The sequence below is a fragment of the Rhinolophus sinicus genome, chromosome 14, assembly GCF_057876585.1.
Source record: "Rhinolophus sinicus isolate RSI-liver-muscle chromosome 14, RSI-T2T, whole genome shotgun sequence".
NCBI lineage: Eukaryota > Metazoa > Chordata > Mammalia > Chiroptera > Rhinolophidae > Rhinolophus > Rhinolophus sinicus.
The window spans coordinates 127,250,959-127,270,556 of record NC_142514.1 but is presented as its reverse complement, the minus strand read 5'-3'; the positions used below and the strand labels follow the sequence as shown (position 1 = coordinate 127,270,556).

The window sequence follows — 19,598 nt, the reverse complement described above, 5'->3', positions numbered from 1 at the left end:
AATTGGAATTGCTTAGTCATAAGGTAAATCTAGTTTTAATTTTTTGAGGACCTCCAAACTATTTTCCATAGTGGCTGCACCAATTTGCAGTCCCACTAACAGTTCATGAGGGTTCTCTTTTCTCCACATCCTCACCAACATTTGTTGTTTTTTCATTTATTGATGATAGCCATTCTAGGTTGTATCTAATTGTGGTTTTAATGTGCATTTCTGATGATTAGTGACATTGAGCATCTTTTCATATGAAAATAGACTTTATTTTTTAGACCAGTTTTAGATTCAGCAAAATTGAGGGGAAGGTACAGAAATTTCCCATATACCTCCTGCCCCCACACATGCATAGCCTCCCACATTATCAGCATTCCCCGTCAGAGTAGTATATTTGTTACAATTGATGAACCTACAATGACACAGAGTCCCATATGTAAATCCATAGTTTACCTTAGGGTTCACTCTCGGTGGTGTCTATGAGTTTGGACAATTTATAATGAAATATATTCACCATAATAGTATCATACAGAGTAGTTTTACTGTCTAAAAACCCTCTATGCTCCACCTGAATCCATTATGCTGATTACGATTTTTTTTTTAAGCAGAGAACGTTTTTCTTATAAGGCAATTAAAAATAAATGTTTTCTGATAAAAAAAACAGAGTTCTCTCAGAAAATTGTCCTTTAGGTTAAGTGGTTTGTCAGCATGTATGTATAAGTATGTATATATTTTATTATAAAGAACTGCTTTTTCCTGTTTGTGACCTTTTGGAAGTTAAAGACATTTCACAAAATAGAGTTTGAATGACTTTGAGATACATTTACTATTCAACAGCAGCACAATCTATGGTGACTGAATTATAGGTATGAAACTGTAAAAACGTTGTGGATCATTAGATCAGTATTCTGAAGCACAATTTAATTGTAGTGACTTACAAAAATTCCCAAATCACAGATCACAATAAGTTCATAGATCAAAAGTTAGTAGTGGGCTAATGAACTTCTCTGAAGCATTGTCTAAACCTGATATAACTATGAAAAACAAGTAAGAATCAAAACATTTTTGATGAAATGTATGAGACTGAGAGGCGTCTACTTAGTATAGTGATCCTTTCAACTCTAGCTCAATACATTATAGAGATTAACTCTCTATTACCTGCTCCTCACAATCTCCTAATTTATTATTTTTCAGTAATCCTCTCCACTCACCATCTAAGCCTGCCATCATATTGCCCTATTGTTTTTTTTTTTTTCTTCTCTCAAGTAACAGATTTATTCCTATATTAAGGTTGTGGCTGAACATTCAGGATAGCAGGCTTAACTGTATGCATTTTCATTCTATACTTACTTGTGGCTTGTTTTTATTTCCTTATCCTCTTCATTCATTTTATTTTCTTTTTCTCCTAACCTGAACACACACACACACACACACACACACACACACACACACACACACCCATAGGGGAGGAAGGTGGAGATTAATTAATATTGAACTTATTGATTTAAAAGAACCTTTAAGTTAGTTATGGTTACACTTTGTTATATTCATTGCAAATATTTTTCCTAGTTTGCTGTTTTCTTTTTTTTTTATTAGTTTCTTCTGTTTGTAGATCATTTACTTTGTGATTTTTCCAATTTTTAGGTTTAGTAGGTCCTAATTCATCTAGACTTGTTAAACCACACCTTCATTTTCTTCTGATTTTGTTGTTATATTCTTCACATTTAACTGTATATTTCATCTGTAACTTATTTTGGCGTTTGAATATATTTTGGGTTGGATATAAACTGAATTTAAATTATTTGAAAATTTCACTATTTGGCATTTGCGTTTGTTGTCTTTATAAATAGCTCCAAAATATTTTTTTTTTTAAATCCCAGAAGGATCTGATTTACTCAAGTAAATGTAGTAGACAGCACATGAATTGAAATATGAGAAATCATAGTGAAAAGCCCTAATAACCAGAGATGAAATTCCATCTCTATTAGTTTTTATAAGACAGATAAATAATAAGCATCAGTCAGTTATGTAGATATTCAGTTTCATTGAAATACATTAATTCTAAACCCAATTAATATGATTAACCCCTTTTCTTTGTAAATCAAGTAATTAATTTACTAATGCCACAAAACCCTAGTACTGTAATTATCTGTTTAACGTCTGTCTCCTAAAAAATTATGTGAGAAGGGAATGTCAGGGACTGTGTATATCTAGGGTATAACAATTCATTCGAAGCACAATAAAGGCATTTCATAAACATTTACTCTATGAAAGATATAAACTAACTTTGTTACTTTTTTTTTTTTTTTTTTTGCCAATAAATTGAGAGGCAGTGATGATGGTTGCTGATGTGGTTTGGAATAAAGGTGTCAGAGCATGAATGTAAGGGACTACGTGAACTTCATTTTATTGAGTTCTACTAGCCATCTACTGAGAATAAGAAAGGAGGTGATTTGAGGTAGCTGTTGACAGAAGAAAAGTCTAGATCAGCCATTGATAGAATGGGGTGAGGAAAATGTCTAGAAAACCAAAGTAAATATGATAATTTCTGCACTAATATTAATAATATGTATATTTTTAATATTGGCAGTACACGTTTCTCAGGATTAACTGTGTCGGATCCTAGTATACTCTTTCCTTGCATTAGGTAATCTGACTCTCACCAACAGTCATTGGGAGGTTGTTCCATTTCCTATATCATTTCACCTTAGAGTCATGTATTTTTTAGAGGCAACACACAGCAAAGGTAAGCACACAGATATTGGAGACTTAATTATTGATTTAGTTCAAATCACTAAATTAATCACGGCTCCGTTTCTTCATCAGAAATAATGGATTAACGTTTTTATATGTAAATTGAACAAATTTATAGGAAAACTACATGGTAAGATCTCCATAAATGTAAATTCATTACTAGTAACTGCAAATGAAGACACTGGTAAAGTGAATTTAAGTGACCTGTTCCAGACAACGCAGCCAACACTCATTCCCATGTGTGGTAGATCACAATGTCTGTTAAGCTTGAGTCTCATTTTCTAGTCTAAGAAACCACCTTGATTTAATTAATCAGCTTTAATTTCTAATAATATATTAGGAAAACATATTTGATGGAGGAAATACAATGGTGAATTTACAATTCAGCGTGGGACAAGAACAATTAAAACAAAAACCAAGGCAATACTGTATGATAGTGAAATGGGGATAGATAGTAGGGAGTTTATGTCTGCATTTTGTTTTTCTGTCCTTCCATCTCCTTTCTCAGATCCTGGGCAATGATCTTAAATAAATTAACAATGTAAGACAGCCATGACCGTAAACACACACACACACACACACACACACACACACACACACACAAACACACAGCCCTAGTCTCTATACGTTCTTCCTCCCACGAACGATGCCATTTTTCTCACACCAGTGAAAAATCAATGGGGTTTAAACTCAGCATATGTAATTTAATCAGTTTTTCATACCAGCCTTCAAATCCTGAAAATGTAAAGTTTTGAATTTATGTCCTAACTTTTATAGCAAACCCCTCTCAAGTAAAGTAATTGTCTCACCCATTTAATTTATTCCTGCAAAAATTTGTTTAGTGCCCCTGATGTCCTAGCCAATGTGTTAGCTATTGAGAACACAGTAGTGAAAGCTAGAGACACTTCCTCTCTATCTCTTGTCATTTATTCTATGGTAAAAGAAAAGTATCAGTTATTCCATGTTCTCTAAAACAGGTCCTAAAAGTCAGTGGAAACTTCCCTGTCAATTTGTTTTTTTCCCCTGAGTGTAAGTTCACTTGCACTATTGACCAGACCAAGAGGAAGGAGAAGAAAGTTGAACTGACATGGTTATGGCAGATAACCTGGTCTGTCCATGCTATGCAAACCCTGTGTTCCTGCATTCGGGACGATGAAGCAGGATCACAGTCGTATCTATTTTGGTGACTCCAGCAAGCTCAGAAAACAGGTAAGCAACAACAGCATATATTCTAGATAATGAACCACAACATATGATTTTCATGTCAAGAAAATGGACCCAACAAAAGTTTGCATTTCACACTATCGTCAGATCGAATAATAAGAAAAGGAGATTACATTAAAGTAGAAGCATAAAAGACAAATTATCATTGATTTGCTTCAACTGAGAAGGGCTCCCTCAGATATGGAGATCGTGGGCAGAAAGTCAGGTTCCTGACTCAGCTCTAATCATGAATGGCTCGTGTAAATGAACGGCCTGAAAGGGAAACTGAACATGTCATCTAGATACCTCTGGAGAGGAGAAGGCTTAATGCGGGAATGGTTTATGAGGGAACACTTCGCAATATCCACAAAACTTCCACTTCCGCTGTCAGCATCAAGGCACACACCAACCCTGCCCAGAGGTTTCTCTACAAATTGATGAGTCATCGGGGTGGTGGTCCAGAGAGTGTAACGATTATCCTCCTTCAGACATAAAAGGAGAAATGTGTTACCGCCCAATCCCAAGAGTCATCCACATGCAGCTCCGAATAATGTTTGCCAGAGGTGAAGACCTGGGCTCCCCACGCAGCATAATAGTTACATGTTCCAGGATCCAAAGACACATGAAGACTGTCATGCATAAACCTCAGCCTTCTCACATCATCAAACAGCCTGATATTGTGACTGGTTATTTCATTAGTGAAGGAAATTTCCACTGTGGAGAGAAGAGAATATTCCAGTCAAAATCAATGTTAAAAATAAAACTGTCTATGAGAGAAAGGTTCTCCTTAGTGTCTCACTGGAAAAAAAATTCCAAAATTAGAAGGGTAGTTCTGACTAAAAAATATCGGATTCAAATGATGCCAGAGTGTCTCTTGAACAAATACCTAATTGCAATATAAAACACTTCCTAAAAATTCAGAGATCATAAAGGAGAGGGAAGTCATGTCTATTTGTGGCTGGTTATTTTCTTGACACCTGAAAAGATAGATACCTGTGCAATGCTTCCAAGTCCATAGCAATATAATTTACTCCACCACCCCTTCTCAGGGGAGGAAAAAAAAAGATATACCTGAGACCAAATAAACTGTGATCACTTTACCAGGATAAAATGATATTCTCGTTAAGTAAACAAATTGACATTGAAGAAAACCTAGATGCCTTCTTAGAAGTGGTTTCCTACTGAGTATTGTCTCCCTTAGAAAGCTGGTTCCACCTGAGGACTAGACTTCCTCTTTCTGCTGGACTAACTCTCCAGGTTTAGGTTTACCGTGGGCTCAATATATAGCCTCATCCACCACCAACTTACTTCATCATTGTTATTCATAAATTCTTGGTTTCTGCACTAATTTTTATGTGCTTTTTTCTGATTACATCATTTGAAACATACATTATACATTCAATTACTCAGAAACTTTAAAGAAAAAAATATTTTTAAAAATATAACTCATTGCCCTTATTTGAAATTGGAATACCTTGAATTAATATCCAGTTTTCTATGACTCAGTGAGCAACTGATACTTTATATGATAATAACTTTAGGGGCTCAAGGATCCCTTTTCTGGAGCATGTCCTTTAACTTATCAAATCTATAAGTAATTGATAATCCTGAGTCCCATGTATTGGTACACCAGCTTTCACATTATCTTTTCCCTATTATAATGACTCTGTGACTAAGCAGGACTATACATGTCTCTTTGCAGGCTGTTCTTCCCTACAAGGTGAAGATTAAGAAAGAGGACAAGATCACCCATAAAAATCACTCTTGAAGGGCCCTGCCAGGTGTTCCCACAAATGTGCGACATTCACCTCGGAAGTGGTTGAGCCTGTCCACCAGTCCAGTGATGGGTCGCGCAGGCAGTTGTGGCTGCAGAGGCTGCGGCACGTGCAGCTGCACCCGCTCAGTCCTACAGGGAGGAAGATGCAGTCACACTTTCTGGTGCCCAAGGCTTCTCAACCACACATTGTTTAAGGAAAGTCCTCAGCCTTTAACTGAACACTCTTCATCTAAATCCTTTCCTGCACAATTATGGGATACGACTGTGTCATTCTTAGGGAAACTCTGTTTTCTTCTTGGCGTGTTTCCACCCCCATTTCTCAGAAGTTCTTGCCTCTGTCACCTGATGTCTGGGAATACCTAGTCCTTGCACTTATAGTTCTTACTGATTTTGAAATCTAAAATCATAAATGACCAGTTTTCTAGAAACTGTTAATTGAACCAAACAACACATACCTCCCTCCACCACAGTAAGGAAAAGGTTAACTTTTGATCAAGGGGGCAGGAAATCATATTCAGTAAAACATGCACAACATGTGCATACAAAAATAATTGGATACAATCTGAGAAATTATGTCTGCACTTTGGTAGAAGTAGCTCAGTCTTTCACAGCCCTCACAAGCTCCCATTGGCATTGAAGATGAAACTCACCTTGTCAGTTTGTCCCCTAATTCCTGTCAAGAAAGAAAAGAGAAGCTTAGACTTCTTCAGAAATAGGGCATTCTGCCAACCAGTCTTCGGATTTGGGCAAGTTCAGAAAAGTACGAATCACTATTGCCCTCAAACTATCTTATAAATTACTTTTTATTTTCCTCCCTAAAGATAACATGTTTTCAGAATCTAAATTCTTTTTTTAAATTTAATTTTTATTTAACTATAGTTGGTATACAATTATATATTGGTTATATTAGTTTCAGGTGTACGATAGTGATTTGACATTTTTATATTTTACAATGTGATGACCCCACTACTTCTAGCAATTATCTCTTACTGTGTAAACTTATCATATTATTGACTATAAACCCCTCTCTCTTTTCACCCTTTCTCCCACTCCCTCCCTTCTGGTAACCATCCTTTTGGTCTCTTTTTGTTATTGGTGAGTTGAAAATCCTGTGTGAAAACAGAAGACAAGGGTAATTATTTGCATTGCTGTCACCATCACCTCTCTGCAAAGAGATCTTTTCTATGGCTTGTCCCCAAAAGGTAATACGCCCCCAAATTAATGGCAAATGAAACCAAGCATATCCCAACAGAAAGAAGACATATATAGGTGCTTTAACCAAATGTCTCCACATTGCCCAACTGCAGACCACAATTAAATGCCCATGAATAATTTGTTCTTTGCTGGTTTTTAGTGAAGCAAGACATAAGAGGACATTTAGGATGGGAAACATTCCCTGGGGAACCTCCATAATCACAGTTCCATAAAGCTTGCTTGTTCATGATCAGGTCAGGAGTTGCGGCTTATCTATATTATTCCCAACTGGAAGAGACCCCTCACCATAGATGCAGGAGATACAGAAATATATCTTTGGTATGAAATAATGGAAATGTGTGGGCTTCTGATGATATAAAATATGCATATCACATGCTGAATTCCTACCTGGAGCAGCTCTACATCTGGTTTATGGCACAGGTGCACGAGCTCCTCATACATTGCTCTTAGGCTTATCTCCTTCTCGATCATTTCAGCTCCACATTTCTCCAGTTGCTCAAACATTTTTGAGCCTTCTTTAATAAGATTCTCTAAATATTGTTCTTCTTCCTCATGGAGAACCAGTTGCAGAGTCTCATAAAAATCTCTGGTTTCATCTTGCTGTCCATTTAGATAAGTCTGTAAGGATATAGATTTTCTAGATCAAATACTCAGGGTGACCTTATCCTCCTGTGCTTAAAACAGCATCTAGTTTAATGATTCGTGTTCTTTACCAATAAACTACATGCATCCTGATTTCGGGTCATCCCACTTGCCAGAAACCACAAACTCATTCCTCTTCCTTTATCTTCCATTTTAACTATACCCAAAGCCAATCCCACTCTTCCCTCAAACCACTTCCATCCAATTCATGAGTTCCTGAAACAAATGGAGAAAAGCTTGTCATTGATAATTTCCTTCACATGCATCCTCTCAAATCTGAAAGACTGCATGCAAGCAATTAAAATTTATCGTCGATTAATCAATCATAATATGCAATAGTCTGATCTTTGTGATAGTAAATGAGTCTCCACTGTCTAACCGTCCCTACTCCACAGCCTGACCTCTCCCTCTTAGCAGCAATGTTGCATTGTTCTCTCAGGATTAAAAACCATCAGAAAATATCTTCCTGAAATTCTCATCACTTCAAACTGATGTCCCTCCTCCCCACCCTTTTTTTTCTGTTTTTCTTTGCTCTGTGAATGAGCTTCCATCCTCCATCTAAAGCCACAGGCTCTCATATTGTTTTGAAGGACATTAATCCTTATTCTATTGCATATTCTCTCCCAATAGTTATGGATTCATGCTCTCTCCAATCATAGCCTTTTTCTTTTCTTATTTTCCTGTTTTCCTTTTTAACATGTTACATTTTCTCCTAAATAAACTAATGTTACTCTCTAGCACCCGCAGAATCCGTTTTCACCATCACAGGCACATTTCTTAAATTGCTGGTCACAATTCATTTTTCTGGCATGTATGTGTAACCTAATTCATACAGAATTACTTTCTCATACATACCATCCAATAGACAGATATTCCACCATCTTTATTCTTTGGATTTTTTGGATATTTCCCCATAAAGATTTCATTTGGTTTGAGAACTTCGCCTGTAAAAGAACTGTGAATTTTAGCCTAGAGAAGCAAATAGGTTTAGTTTCAGACCCCAAATGATAGATGTTTAAAAAAAGTATTTTAGATAGTGTGTAAGATTAATCATGTTTCTCTATTCATCTTTTTTTTTAAATTAAAGTTTATTGGAGTGACAATTATTAAAGTTACATAGATGTCAGGTGTACAATTCTGTAATACATCACCTATGTCACATTGTATGCTCACCACCCAATGTCAATTCTCTTCCCATCACCATATATTTGATCCCCTTTACCCTCATCTACCACTCCCCTCCCCCCTTACCCTCTGGTAACCACTAAATTGTTGTCTATGCCTATGAGTTTTTATTTCTTCATTTGTTTGTCTTGTTCTTTTGTTTTTTTCAGCTTTATATACCACATCAGTCTTTAAAATGATCAATTTTAGGAGATATCAACCTATTGAACCACACAATATAACGTATTCATTTTTCTAAGGAAACTGATTTTACATAGCATGGCTACTTCCAGATGAAGCATCTTTCATCAGAATTTGGAACGAGTGATACTTGTTCTACGCTAATTCCAATGCACTTTATCCTACTTTTTTGTCAAGTATTAGCAAATATGCACCCCATAGCAAACTTTTTGGCATTTGTAGTTTTTATTCCAGAGACTCTTTCTCAAAAGCAGGGTTTTATGAGGCCTTGAGTATGATGCTGTATCATCAAAATAATGACCATCAACTTAACCACCATCCCATTGGACGCAAGCTCCATGAAAGTCGGCATACCAGTGTGTTTTCATTACTGGTGCTTAGATTGGTACTGGAGACTCAATAAAGAGAGGATTTAATCATCACGATCCTCACATCCTTATCATCTCTTTGCTGTTCTATCCCCCCAGCTTTCAAAGTGCTTTCAGAGCCATCACTTACCCGGGATTCCTCAGCAGCCTCTTCAATGGAGCAGTGTCTGTGAGCCTCGTGCTCCTGAGAGCCAGAGCAGAGCAAACAGAGCAGACTCCTGCCATCTTCGCAGAAGATCTGCTTTGTCTCCTTGTGTATATCACACATATGTTCCTCAGAGCTGAGGAATTGCCAGAGACAGACTTTTCTGGCAATGGACACCAGATTTTTCAGTAGAATACTGGTTTTGAAGTTTGTCTGCTGTGATGGTTCCTTGCAGAGTTCCTTGCGGGGCTTTCAACTTTCTCCCAGGAAACACAGAGACATGACAAACAGAAACTGCCCACATCCCATGGTGACTTGGTCTATAAGGTAATTCAGGCAGATGAGACAGGTGAGTTATTTATGAAAGTCTTGCGAGATGTCTGAGTCCATTTTTCTGAAGGAAGAAAATCAGGCATTTATACCTCTGACCTGAATACACAAAGGTCTAAGTAATATTTGATTCTGGCTGTGATTCGATTTGATAATAACATTGCGTTTGGAGCAGAACAGGCTTGATTGCTCATGTGACACAAATGGAAAACTTAGACAAGGAGAGTTCTCAGGATCTGTAGAGAACTAGGCTTTGAACGAACACTATCCACCTCTTGCCTCCCTCTCTCTATCATAAAAAAAGAACCCTGGTTTTTTGAGGTCTTACTTTTACCACATAGCTTGAGTTTCAGGAGTTTAACACAATTTATAGCCCCAGGTGGTTGGTCTTGAATGTTCTGAAAATCCATCATAAGGCTCAGTGCTAGTCATTGATTTAGCAAAGGATATTTGAAAAGCTTCAATTTTCCTTATTTCATGTAACTGTCAGGGATTTTTCCTTGGATATCCTTTTTTATCTCAATCAGGATCCACATCCCAAAACATTGTTTTACAAAATGTTGTGAATACTTTAAGAATTAATGAAGAGGAAACCAAACATTGTCAAATTGAAACAGAGTCTATCTAGAATCTACTTAAATGAATATACTGATCTGTTGAATAGTCCTCCCCCTCTACTATCTATACCAAAGACACTAAGTCAAAGACACTAAAAATTAAAGAAAATGATTGTCTCTTCCAAGTCCTATAAATGATTATCAACCACCCCTTCACATTGTGATAAGATATAACTTGGATATAATTTCCAAGCTTCTTTAAAATTTAAGTCAGAAAACTTATGCTTCTTAAGAGACAACATTTTCTTCACTTTAAAACAATATTTTCCTCAAATCACTGAATGTGTTATCTAGTTATATAATATAAACTGTCATCTTTTGTGTATATAGGCATGTACCACTATTAAAGTAGACTCTAATGTGTACTACATATAGAATGAAATATTCCTTTAAAAATGTTTTTAATCTACACCAGGTACAAAAATACAAGATATCTGGACACTACCTTCTGAGTCCTTATAATATATGGGAACAACTATGGGATGCATAAAACTAAAGAACTAAAATTAATCATTATATTAATTCCAACAGACATACACATAGGACGCCAAAACAGGAATGGAACAATTTTCACTAAGTTGGCAAACAACGTCATTTCATAGGAAAAACCTCAGTTTACAAATAAATTAAAATTAGGAAATTGTTTTATTTGCCTTTAGGAAAGATGCAGGAACTACTCAGTGGTCAATTGTGTACTCACCTAAGGAGCATATCCATGGTCTCGCCAATGCTTGCTGTAGAAGTAATAACACAGAGAAGTCAGCTCAGGGATCAAGCCTTCCAAGTGTGGTAGCTTTCCAAAGTCTCCCCAGCCAGGTGAGTTCCAAACACACTCTCTCTGTTCTGGAGAAGAATGAGCTTGGCTCCCTGAATCTCTTTATATTGAGTCTCTGAAGACCACTTTCTTCCAGAGAGTTGTTAATAATGACTAGTTTTCTTCAAACCAGAGAAAATAATTAATTTAACACCTTAGCTAATCTCCCTAAATAAACCTCTACAAACATCACCTCATCAAGAGCCTCTCATTTTACAACAAAACAAGGCTCATATGCTGCCTTTGCATATAAATTTCTGGACATTATGAACTTTTGTTTAATTTACAAAAAGGGAGGAAGGATTATTTTGTCAGTTAGTGATTTTAGAAAAAAATGCCTGAAAACTTGGACATGTTTCCTGAGGTTTGTTTAAATATGTTCATTTATGGAGTAAGCACTTACTTGTACTCATTGATTGACTTTCGTCATTTTAAGGTAAGACTTTAATGTAAGAACACATTTGGTCCACCATTCCAGTTACCTAATACAGAATGCTTTTGAGACTTTAAAACTTTTCAAACTTTTGGGAGCTCTGAAATCTATAAGTATACCCTTGTTTTAAAGGGAGACCTCAAATTCATTGTTTTCATACTTGAGAAAATCAAATCGAGAATATCTTTGTGAAAAGATAAGAGGAGACTCATGTAATTGTGATGTTGAAAGGAGATCAGTAGCAACAGTTTCCCTCAATCCAATCTTAGGAAATAAGATTAATCATTCACTCTGTGCTTCTTTTTCCCCAGCCACTTGGAAATCTTCCTTTGTGAGTTGTCTCACCTCACCTACAGTTCATCTCCAAAGATGTCTGGGAAACACCCACAACTAACACTGACTGCATTAGCCTAATCCTATTAACAAGACAAATCGCATTTACGAAAAGGAAGCAGCCTGCAAGAATAAAAAATGGATGATCAAGGAAGATTCGTGGGATTTTTGTAGCCTTGAGCTTGAAAGATTCACACAGCTTCTAGAGAGCTAGAGTAGTCCAGGGAAACTTCTATGGAGTGAAGAAAACAATGCCTCAACTAAAGATCAGACTAAATTGACATCCTTTCTCAATAAATTTATAGTAATATCATTCTTCAAACACAAGGTAGGAGTGGACTGTAGATGCTATTATTTCTCCCTCATATTCTATCTTCAAACACCTATTTGTGTGTATATACATATATATATGGAATGCAGGCTGGACTATATATATTTTTTTTGCTGGACTATAATTTGATTGTATTTTTCTTTCATATTATTGCTTATTCGCTATTATGCTTACATTTCTACAAGCAAGTTTTCTACTGACTATTTTATGTGTTATTTCTTTGTGTCATCTAACTGTACGATTTTAAGTACCAGTTAGCATATCTAAACTATTTTAAGGAAGGATCTTATTCATGCCTTATATTTATTCTGTTGTAGTAACTAATGCAGTAGTTTCAACTGGGGGAGATATTGTTTTTTCCAGGGGACATTTGTTGATGTCTGGAAACATTTTTGGTTTCACAACTGGAAGTCACTACTAGCATTTAGTGTAGAGACCGTGAATTCTGCTATACATCCTACAATACAAAGAGGAACCCCACCTGAAGAAAGAATTATCCCATCCCAAATGCCAATAGTCTGACATTGAAAAATCCTGAACTAGAGAATCATAACATGAATTAATAATAATACTTGTATTTAGCCGGTAACTGGAGAGAACGAAAAATCAGTAGAAGTCATGCAAAAATGGAAAGCTAAGAATGAGATTAAAATGCTGTTGGTCAAGATTTATATAGGATTCCCTAAAGTCACTCTAGACGATGAATCTAAATTCATATCTACTAGAGAATGATATTTTGATTTGGGATTATTGTCACTGTGATTTATTTAAGATGTTCTGCCTTTTAATTCATAAATGTATTTTCAATACTGGGAATAATACATCTGAAGGCATTCTTGGATTATTTCATGGCTTATTTATGAACGATTTGTCCTAGATACTGAGAAGCAGCCATGATCAAGACAAAAACCAGTGCTACGCTCCTGAAGGATATAGTCAGGGAGCAAGGCATTGAACAAGTAGATGCAGGAATTTTAATTACAAATTGAGTTAATGACATGAAGGAAAAAAAGGGGGAGGGGGCAAAATTAAGGGAATATATAATGAGATGTAAACTTAGGCTAGTGTAAGGAAGTGGCCTTTGAAAACAGACTTGTGGGTAATTAGGGCGTGGTGGGGTGGAACCTCCCATCCTGAGGTGGGAAGGAGTGTGATAAGTTTAAGTGACTAAAGCAAGTCACTGAATCTGAAAGGAGCAACAGACAGAAGTGGAATGAGGTAAGCAGGGGCCGGAATAGTCAGGGTGTTGTAGGTTTCAAAGAGTGTTTCAATCTTGAATACATTCTCCTACCTCTTTCCTAAGTTTTCCAATGATTTGTTGGCATATAGTTTATTTTATATTTTTTATAATTGTTCCCTACTGATATCATCATATGAACAGTATTATTTTCTTCATTCCATCCCTCTAATTTGTTTCCTTCTCTCTTCTTCCCCACCACCATTTTTATAAATTGTGCCAGCTACCTCCAGTATAATGTTGTATGGAAGCAGTAATAGTGACTACCCTTGTCCTTATCTCCTGACTTTAAAGACAATGCTTCTAAGAATTCTCCATTTGCGTTGGCATTTGGCTATATTTCTCTTACGCATACACATTCGTAAAAAATTATCTTTTGTTCATAACTCTCTAAATGCTTTTATCATTACTATATGTTCCATTATTTTAGACTTTCTTTAAGTCCTAGAAAATGACCAACGTGCATGTTTGAGAATAATGTGTTTTGTAACTATAGTAGTCCTTCCTTATCTGTAGGGGACACATTATAAGACCTCCAGTGGATGCCTGAAACCTCAGTACTGAATCCCTACTTATATTTACAGGTTTTTTCCCCTGTATATAAATAATTTTTTTCACTTAAAGGTAGCACTTTATGGTTTCTCTTTCGCATATCCAAATTGCCAGCATTGCAACTCTTGTGCTTTGAAGCCTTAAGGAAAATAAAGGTTACTTGAACACAGGCACTGCCATGCTGAGACAGTTGATCTGATAACTCAGATGGCTACTAAGTGACTAATGGGCAGGTCGTGAATACAGCGTGGATACATTGGACAAAGGGATTTATGTCAGAATGGCATGCAACTTAAACTTATGAATTAGTTATTTCTGGAATTTTTCATTTAATATTTTCAGACCACAGTTGACCAGAGGTAAATTGAAATCTGGGAAATATAAACTGCAGAGAAGGTAAACTACTTTATGAGATTTGATGTCGGTTAATAAGATTAATCTTTTAAACTGAGTAGTTGGATTCCCTAATGTCTTTGCTGATTATTTTGTATGCTTGACTTATCTATAATTAACATATATGTTCATTGCTTACTATAAACGTGGATATGTCAGTTATCTGCAATTTTTCTATCAATGTTTTCCATTAATTTTGAGGCAGTCAGTTGCCCTGCATGTTTAGATTTGGTATATATTATTAAGTTGAATATCATTTATTTTTTATTATCCCTCCAAAGCACACTAGATTTTTCCACTTAATATTTTGCCTGAGAGCACACCAGAAATGTTAGTTTTCTTCCACTTCATTTTCTATTGTTTTATTTTCAAACTTCCCCTATCACTATGCATTAGTGTTTCTGCTAATAATAGGTCTCCATTTTATTCTTGTTTGTCCAATATGAAAATATATTATTTCCTAATGGTAAATTTAATCCATTTATGTTCATTATAATTAACATAAGTCTTTTCAGATTGGCATCTTTAACTTAGTAATATGCATTTAAGGTTCTTTCATGTCTATTGCTGACCTGATAGCTCATTCTGTTTATCATTGAATAATATTCCACTGTTTTGATGTACCCAAGTTTATTTACCCATTCATCTACTGAGGAACTTCTTTGTTGCTTCCAAGTTTGGGCAATGAATAAAGCTGCTATAAACATCTGTTTGCAGATACTTTGTGGACACAAGTTATCAACTTTTTTGTATAAATAGCAAGAAACATAATTGCTGGATTGTATGTTTAGAGTGAGTTCAGTTTTGTAACTAAAGCACTCATGGAGAAACTGCCAAACTTCTCCAAAGTGACTGTTCCATTTCATGTTCCCACTAGCAGAGGAGGTGAGTTCCTGTTGATCTACATCCTTGCCAGCATTTGGGGTTGTCAGTATTTTTAATGTTCAACAGTCTAAGAGGTATGTAGTGGGATCTTGTTGTTTTAATTTGTAATTCCCTGATGACATATGATGTTGAACATCTTTTCATATGCTAGTTTTCATGTATATCTTCTTCAGTGAGGTGTCTGTTTAGGCCTTTTGTCATTTATGAATAGCGTTATTCACGTTCTTATTGTTGAGTTTTAAGTGTTCTTTGCACATATTTGGATAACAGTGTTTTATCAGATATTTCATTTGCCATTACTTCCCCCAGTTTTGGCTTGTCTTCTCATTCTCCTGGCAGTCTTTTTTGCAGAACGGAAATTTTTAATTTTAATGCAACCCAGTCTATAAATTATTTCTTTTATGGATCATTCCATTGGTATTATATGTAAAAAAGCCATCATCATCCCAAAGTTTACGTAGATTTTCTCCTGTTATCTTCTAGGAGTTTCATAGTTTTATATTTAGGTCTATAATCCATTATGAGTTAACTTTCTGAAGGATGTAAGGTCTGTGTTTAGATTATTTTTCTTTTCTTTCTTTCTTTCTTTTTTTTTTGCACATGGATATGTAATTTTCTAGCATCATTTGATGAAAATATCTATTTTCTCTCTTGTATTGGCTTTATTCCTTTGTCAAAGAACACTTGACTATATGGATTTGGGTCTATTTCTGTGCTTTTTATTCTAGTCCATTGATCTATTTGTCTATTTTATTCATCAATACTGCACTGCCCTGATTATTGTAGATGTATAATACATCAAACTCGGGTAGTGTCAGTTATTTTAATTTGTACTTTTTGTTCAGTATTGTGTTAGTCATTTTACCTCTCCATAGCCTAGATCATAGCAAAGAAAGGGTGGAAATTATTAAGACATAGAAGGATGTATATTCAAATACCACATTGAAGTATAATCAAATGTAGTGGAAATTGGACTGAAATGTGGGACCCTGAAAGTCAGACAAGAATTTGTCATGTGGATGTTTGTTATAAAAATCAATGACAGGGATAAACCAGCACTAGGGGGAGTTTGTAGTGGATTGTTCACGGAGAGTAGGGAGGATGCTAATCTAATCAGTGTTGGATAGTTGTGTGTATCCTAGGAAACTGCAGAAACCTAATCAGTGTGGGACTTCTGGGATCCCGGTAGAATGGGTTTCCAAAAGCAGGTTGGTTCTGCTCAGAGGCATTTGGAGTTGGCTGGACAGTGGAGAACTCAGAAAGTTATAGCTGCTATCTGGTCCAGAGAACACAGAACCCCTGACTTGATTAGATAGATTTTCCTACCAGTGTTGATGAGAACAATTACAGAATCTTCAGGTAAGTAAAGAGTTTTCAGTAAATGAATTTATATTTCTTTCCCTTAAAAATAAAAAGGGGAACTTTAACTGCCAGCAAACTTCAGACTTTCCAAAGCAGATGAAATATGCCTAGTTAATAAAAATTATTTAATTACTTTCAGATTACTCTGGAGCTATAGAATTTTAATATCTATAATTGTTTGTTATAAAGAAATATGTGTGATAGTTTCTGTTATTTTATGATGTATTGGTTAAAAATAGGCTGAATTTCTGGATGGGAAATCATAGATATAATGTAGTTTTTATATTTGACATGCTACTTAAACTTAATTGGGAAACCTTGTTGTAGAATGTGAAAAATAAGATTTCTTCAGGAATTTAAAGCGGCAGCTTTGGTCTTTAAAATGCCAAATAACAATCCAGAAATTGGTGATGGCTGTGAGAAGGTAAAACTGACACACGGAATACCAGAAAGCAGAGGAAATTCTGCACTCACTCTGGTCTAGAAGTGGGAGTTTTGATTACCACCAGTCATTTATCTTAATATACTAGATGGCACTGATTGTCATTTAGACTTAGGATTTGTGTGTTTTCAAGTTTGTGATTGCATAGTAAGTCTGGTATGATTACTAATATATTGATCTCATATTCTAAGCAGTGGATAATCTTTATAGTAGGGTCACAAATACAAAGGTTGTTATCAAAAAGAAGAAGAAATTCAATTGGTAGAATTCTCATAACTGAAGGCTATTGTTAAACAAAGATTAATGTAATGCTAGTCAATTATTTTGTGTTAAGAATAGATGGGAATTTTTTTAAATAGAATAAAATAGAACACTGAAAATAACTAAGTTTGGTTAGTGTAGAGACAATGTACATGTGTGTGTGATCATTTTTCTCAGCTTGTCCTGTCAATGGGTGTCAAAAAGATGATTTTTGTGCATTAGAGCAGAAAACAAAATGCAGAAAAGTGCTTCTTCCTGCCAGCTCCTAAAGTACCTGCACATTTCTCCATTAATGGCAATTTTCTATTGATCCTTTCATTTGTTCATATCTATAAGCATCTGATGAGAGATACATCTCCTTCAAATTTATATCTCTATCAAACAGATGGTCCTTGTCATACTGAATATGGTTATATTTAATATGCTTATTCCAATATTTCTTAATATAATGTCTATTGATTTTACACGAAATAAAATAGCTAGTTCTTTAACTCCTTGACCACCCCTACCATACACATGTATACACTTCTCTTCCCCTCGTTTTCACCATAATTTCATTGTTTTTGTTAGATAAATTATTATATCAATTATTAACTTTAGATAAAATGAAAATCATACCTGAGCTATGAGGTGTACTGCAATTATACTTCCTTTTTCTTATAACATTTCTGCATCCTGCAGTCTATAAATTTCTTTTCATCCTCAAACTCTGAACTAAAAACCTCTTCTCGAGGTATGCAAACATGTCAGCAATTGGTCCATTTCATCTAGAGAGTGTTGGCCCCCCTATAAATTCAGCTTCCCACTGTTGTGAGACTTTGCATACCTTAACTCCTGGTAGATTCCCTTCACCTGGCTGATAATATTGTCAGAATCCCCTTTATCAAAATCTCTTAATCTGTGTTAGATTGTTTTCTTATTTCCTGACCAATAGCACCTATTTTACAAACATTTAAGTTGTCATTCTACCTTTTGATATTATTTTCCTAATCTTCCATTCAGGTTTCATTTCTCCTATGTTATATCAAGTATCGCCTTTGTTTTCTGAATGGCTTTTTTTAGAAGTCTTTCATTTTTTAATATTATATTTTGTCATCATTATAATTTAGATGGGAACAATTGATCTTTTTACTGTCTTTGTAATTTTACCTTTTCTAAAATGTTATATAGTTGGACTCATGAAATATGCAGGCTTTTCAGATTGGTATCTTTAACTTAGTAAAATGCATTTAAGTTTCCTTCATGTCTCTTCCTGGCTTGATTGATCATTTATTCTTGGCACTGAGTAATATTCCATTGTCTGGATGTACCATAGTTTATCCATTCTCCTACCTAAAGATATCTTGATTGTTTCCAAATTTTGACAATTATGAATAAAGCTGTTGTAAATATCCCTTATAGCAGTTTTTGTCTGTACAAATAAGTTTTCAGTTCATTTGGGTAGATACCAAGGAGTATGCTGGATTATATAAGAGCATGTTTAGGTTTCTTAAGAAACTGCCAAATTACCTTCCAAAGTAGCTGTACCATTTTGCATTCCCACCAGCAATGAATGAGAGTTCCTCTATAGCCTCACCAGTATTTGGTGCTGTCACTGTTCTGATTTTGACCATTCTAATATATGTGTAGTGGTTTCTCATTGTTTTAAAGCCTTTTTTTTTTTTTTTTTTAAAAAAAAAAAAAAAAGCATTTCTCTTTCATTTTAATATTTTTAAACTTCCCATCTTTTCTTTTGTTCTATGCCTATTGAGTGAGTTGCTGGTCATTTGTTTTGTCCATTTGTAGTTAAGACAAAATGTGGCGAGACTGGTGGGAAGGCATACTAGGATGGGGCTTGAGGATTTTTAATATTGCAAATGAAGCATCTTAATGCTTATCATAATCTCACCTCAGAAGTTGGGGCAGTTTTCATTTGTACTTTTAAGGGTAAATTAACTTATAAAAGAGACATACCCCAAACAGGGTGTGATTATCTCATTTATCACATAAGAGAGTCAATTTCCTTTTCTTTCTCCTCAGAAACATAGAATCACACACACTGAAAGATATCCAGAAATAACCCACCTGGTGAGTGTTGGGAGTGAAGAAGTTTGAGATCCCATTGAGGTGGCTGAACTGCTAGTATCACATAAGTGGCCCAAATACCTAGAA

The 19,598-nt window shown here is 35.3% G+C and overlaps 1 protein-coding gene across 1 annotated transcript; it reads right to left on the bottom strand.

The window, feature by feature from the left end:
• Positions 1 to 4,190: 4,190 nt before the first annotated feature.
• Positions 4,191 to 11,121, bottom strand: LOC109451373 (tripartite motif-containing protein 43-like). Its single transcript, XM_088789881.1, is given in 7 exon segments — positions 4,191 to 4,456; positions 4,459 to 4,659; positions 5,754 to 5,851; positions 6,373 to 6,395; positions 7,325 to 7,555; positions 9,443 to 9,620; positions 11,105 to 11,121. Coding segments are annotated over 7 exon segments (1,014 nt in total).
• Positions 11,122 to 19,598: the final 8,477 nt, after the last annotated feature.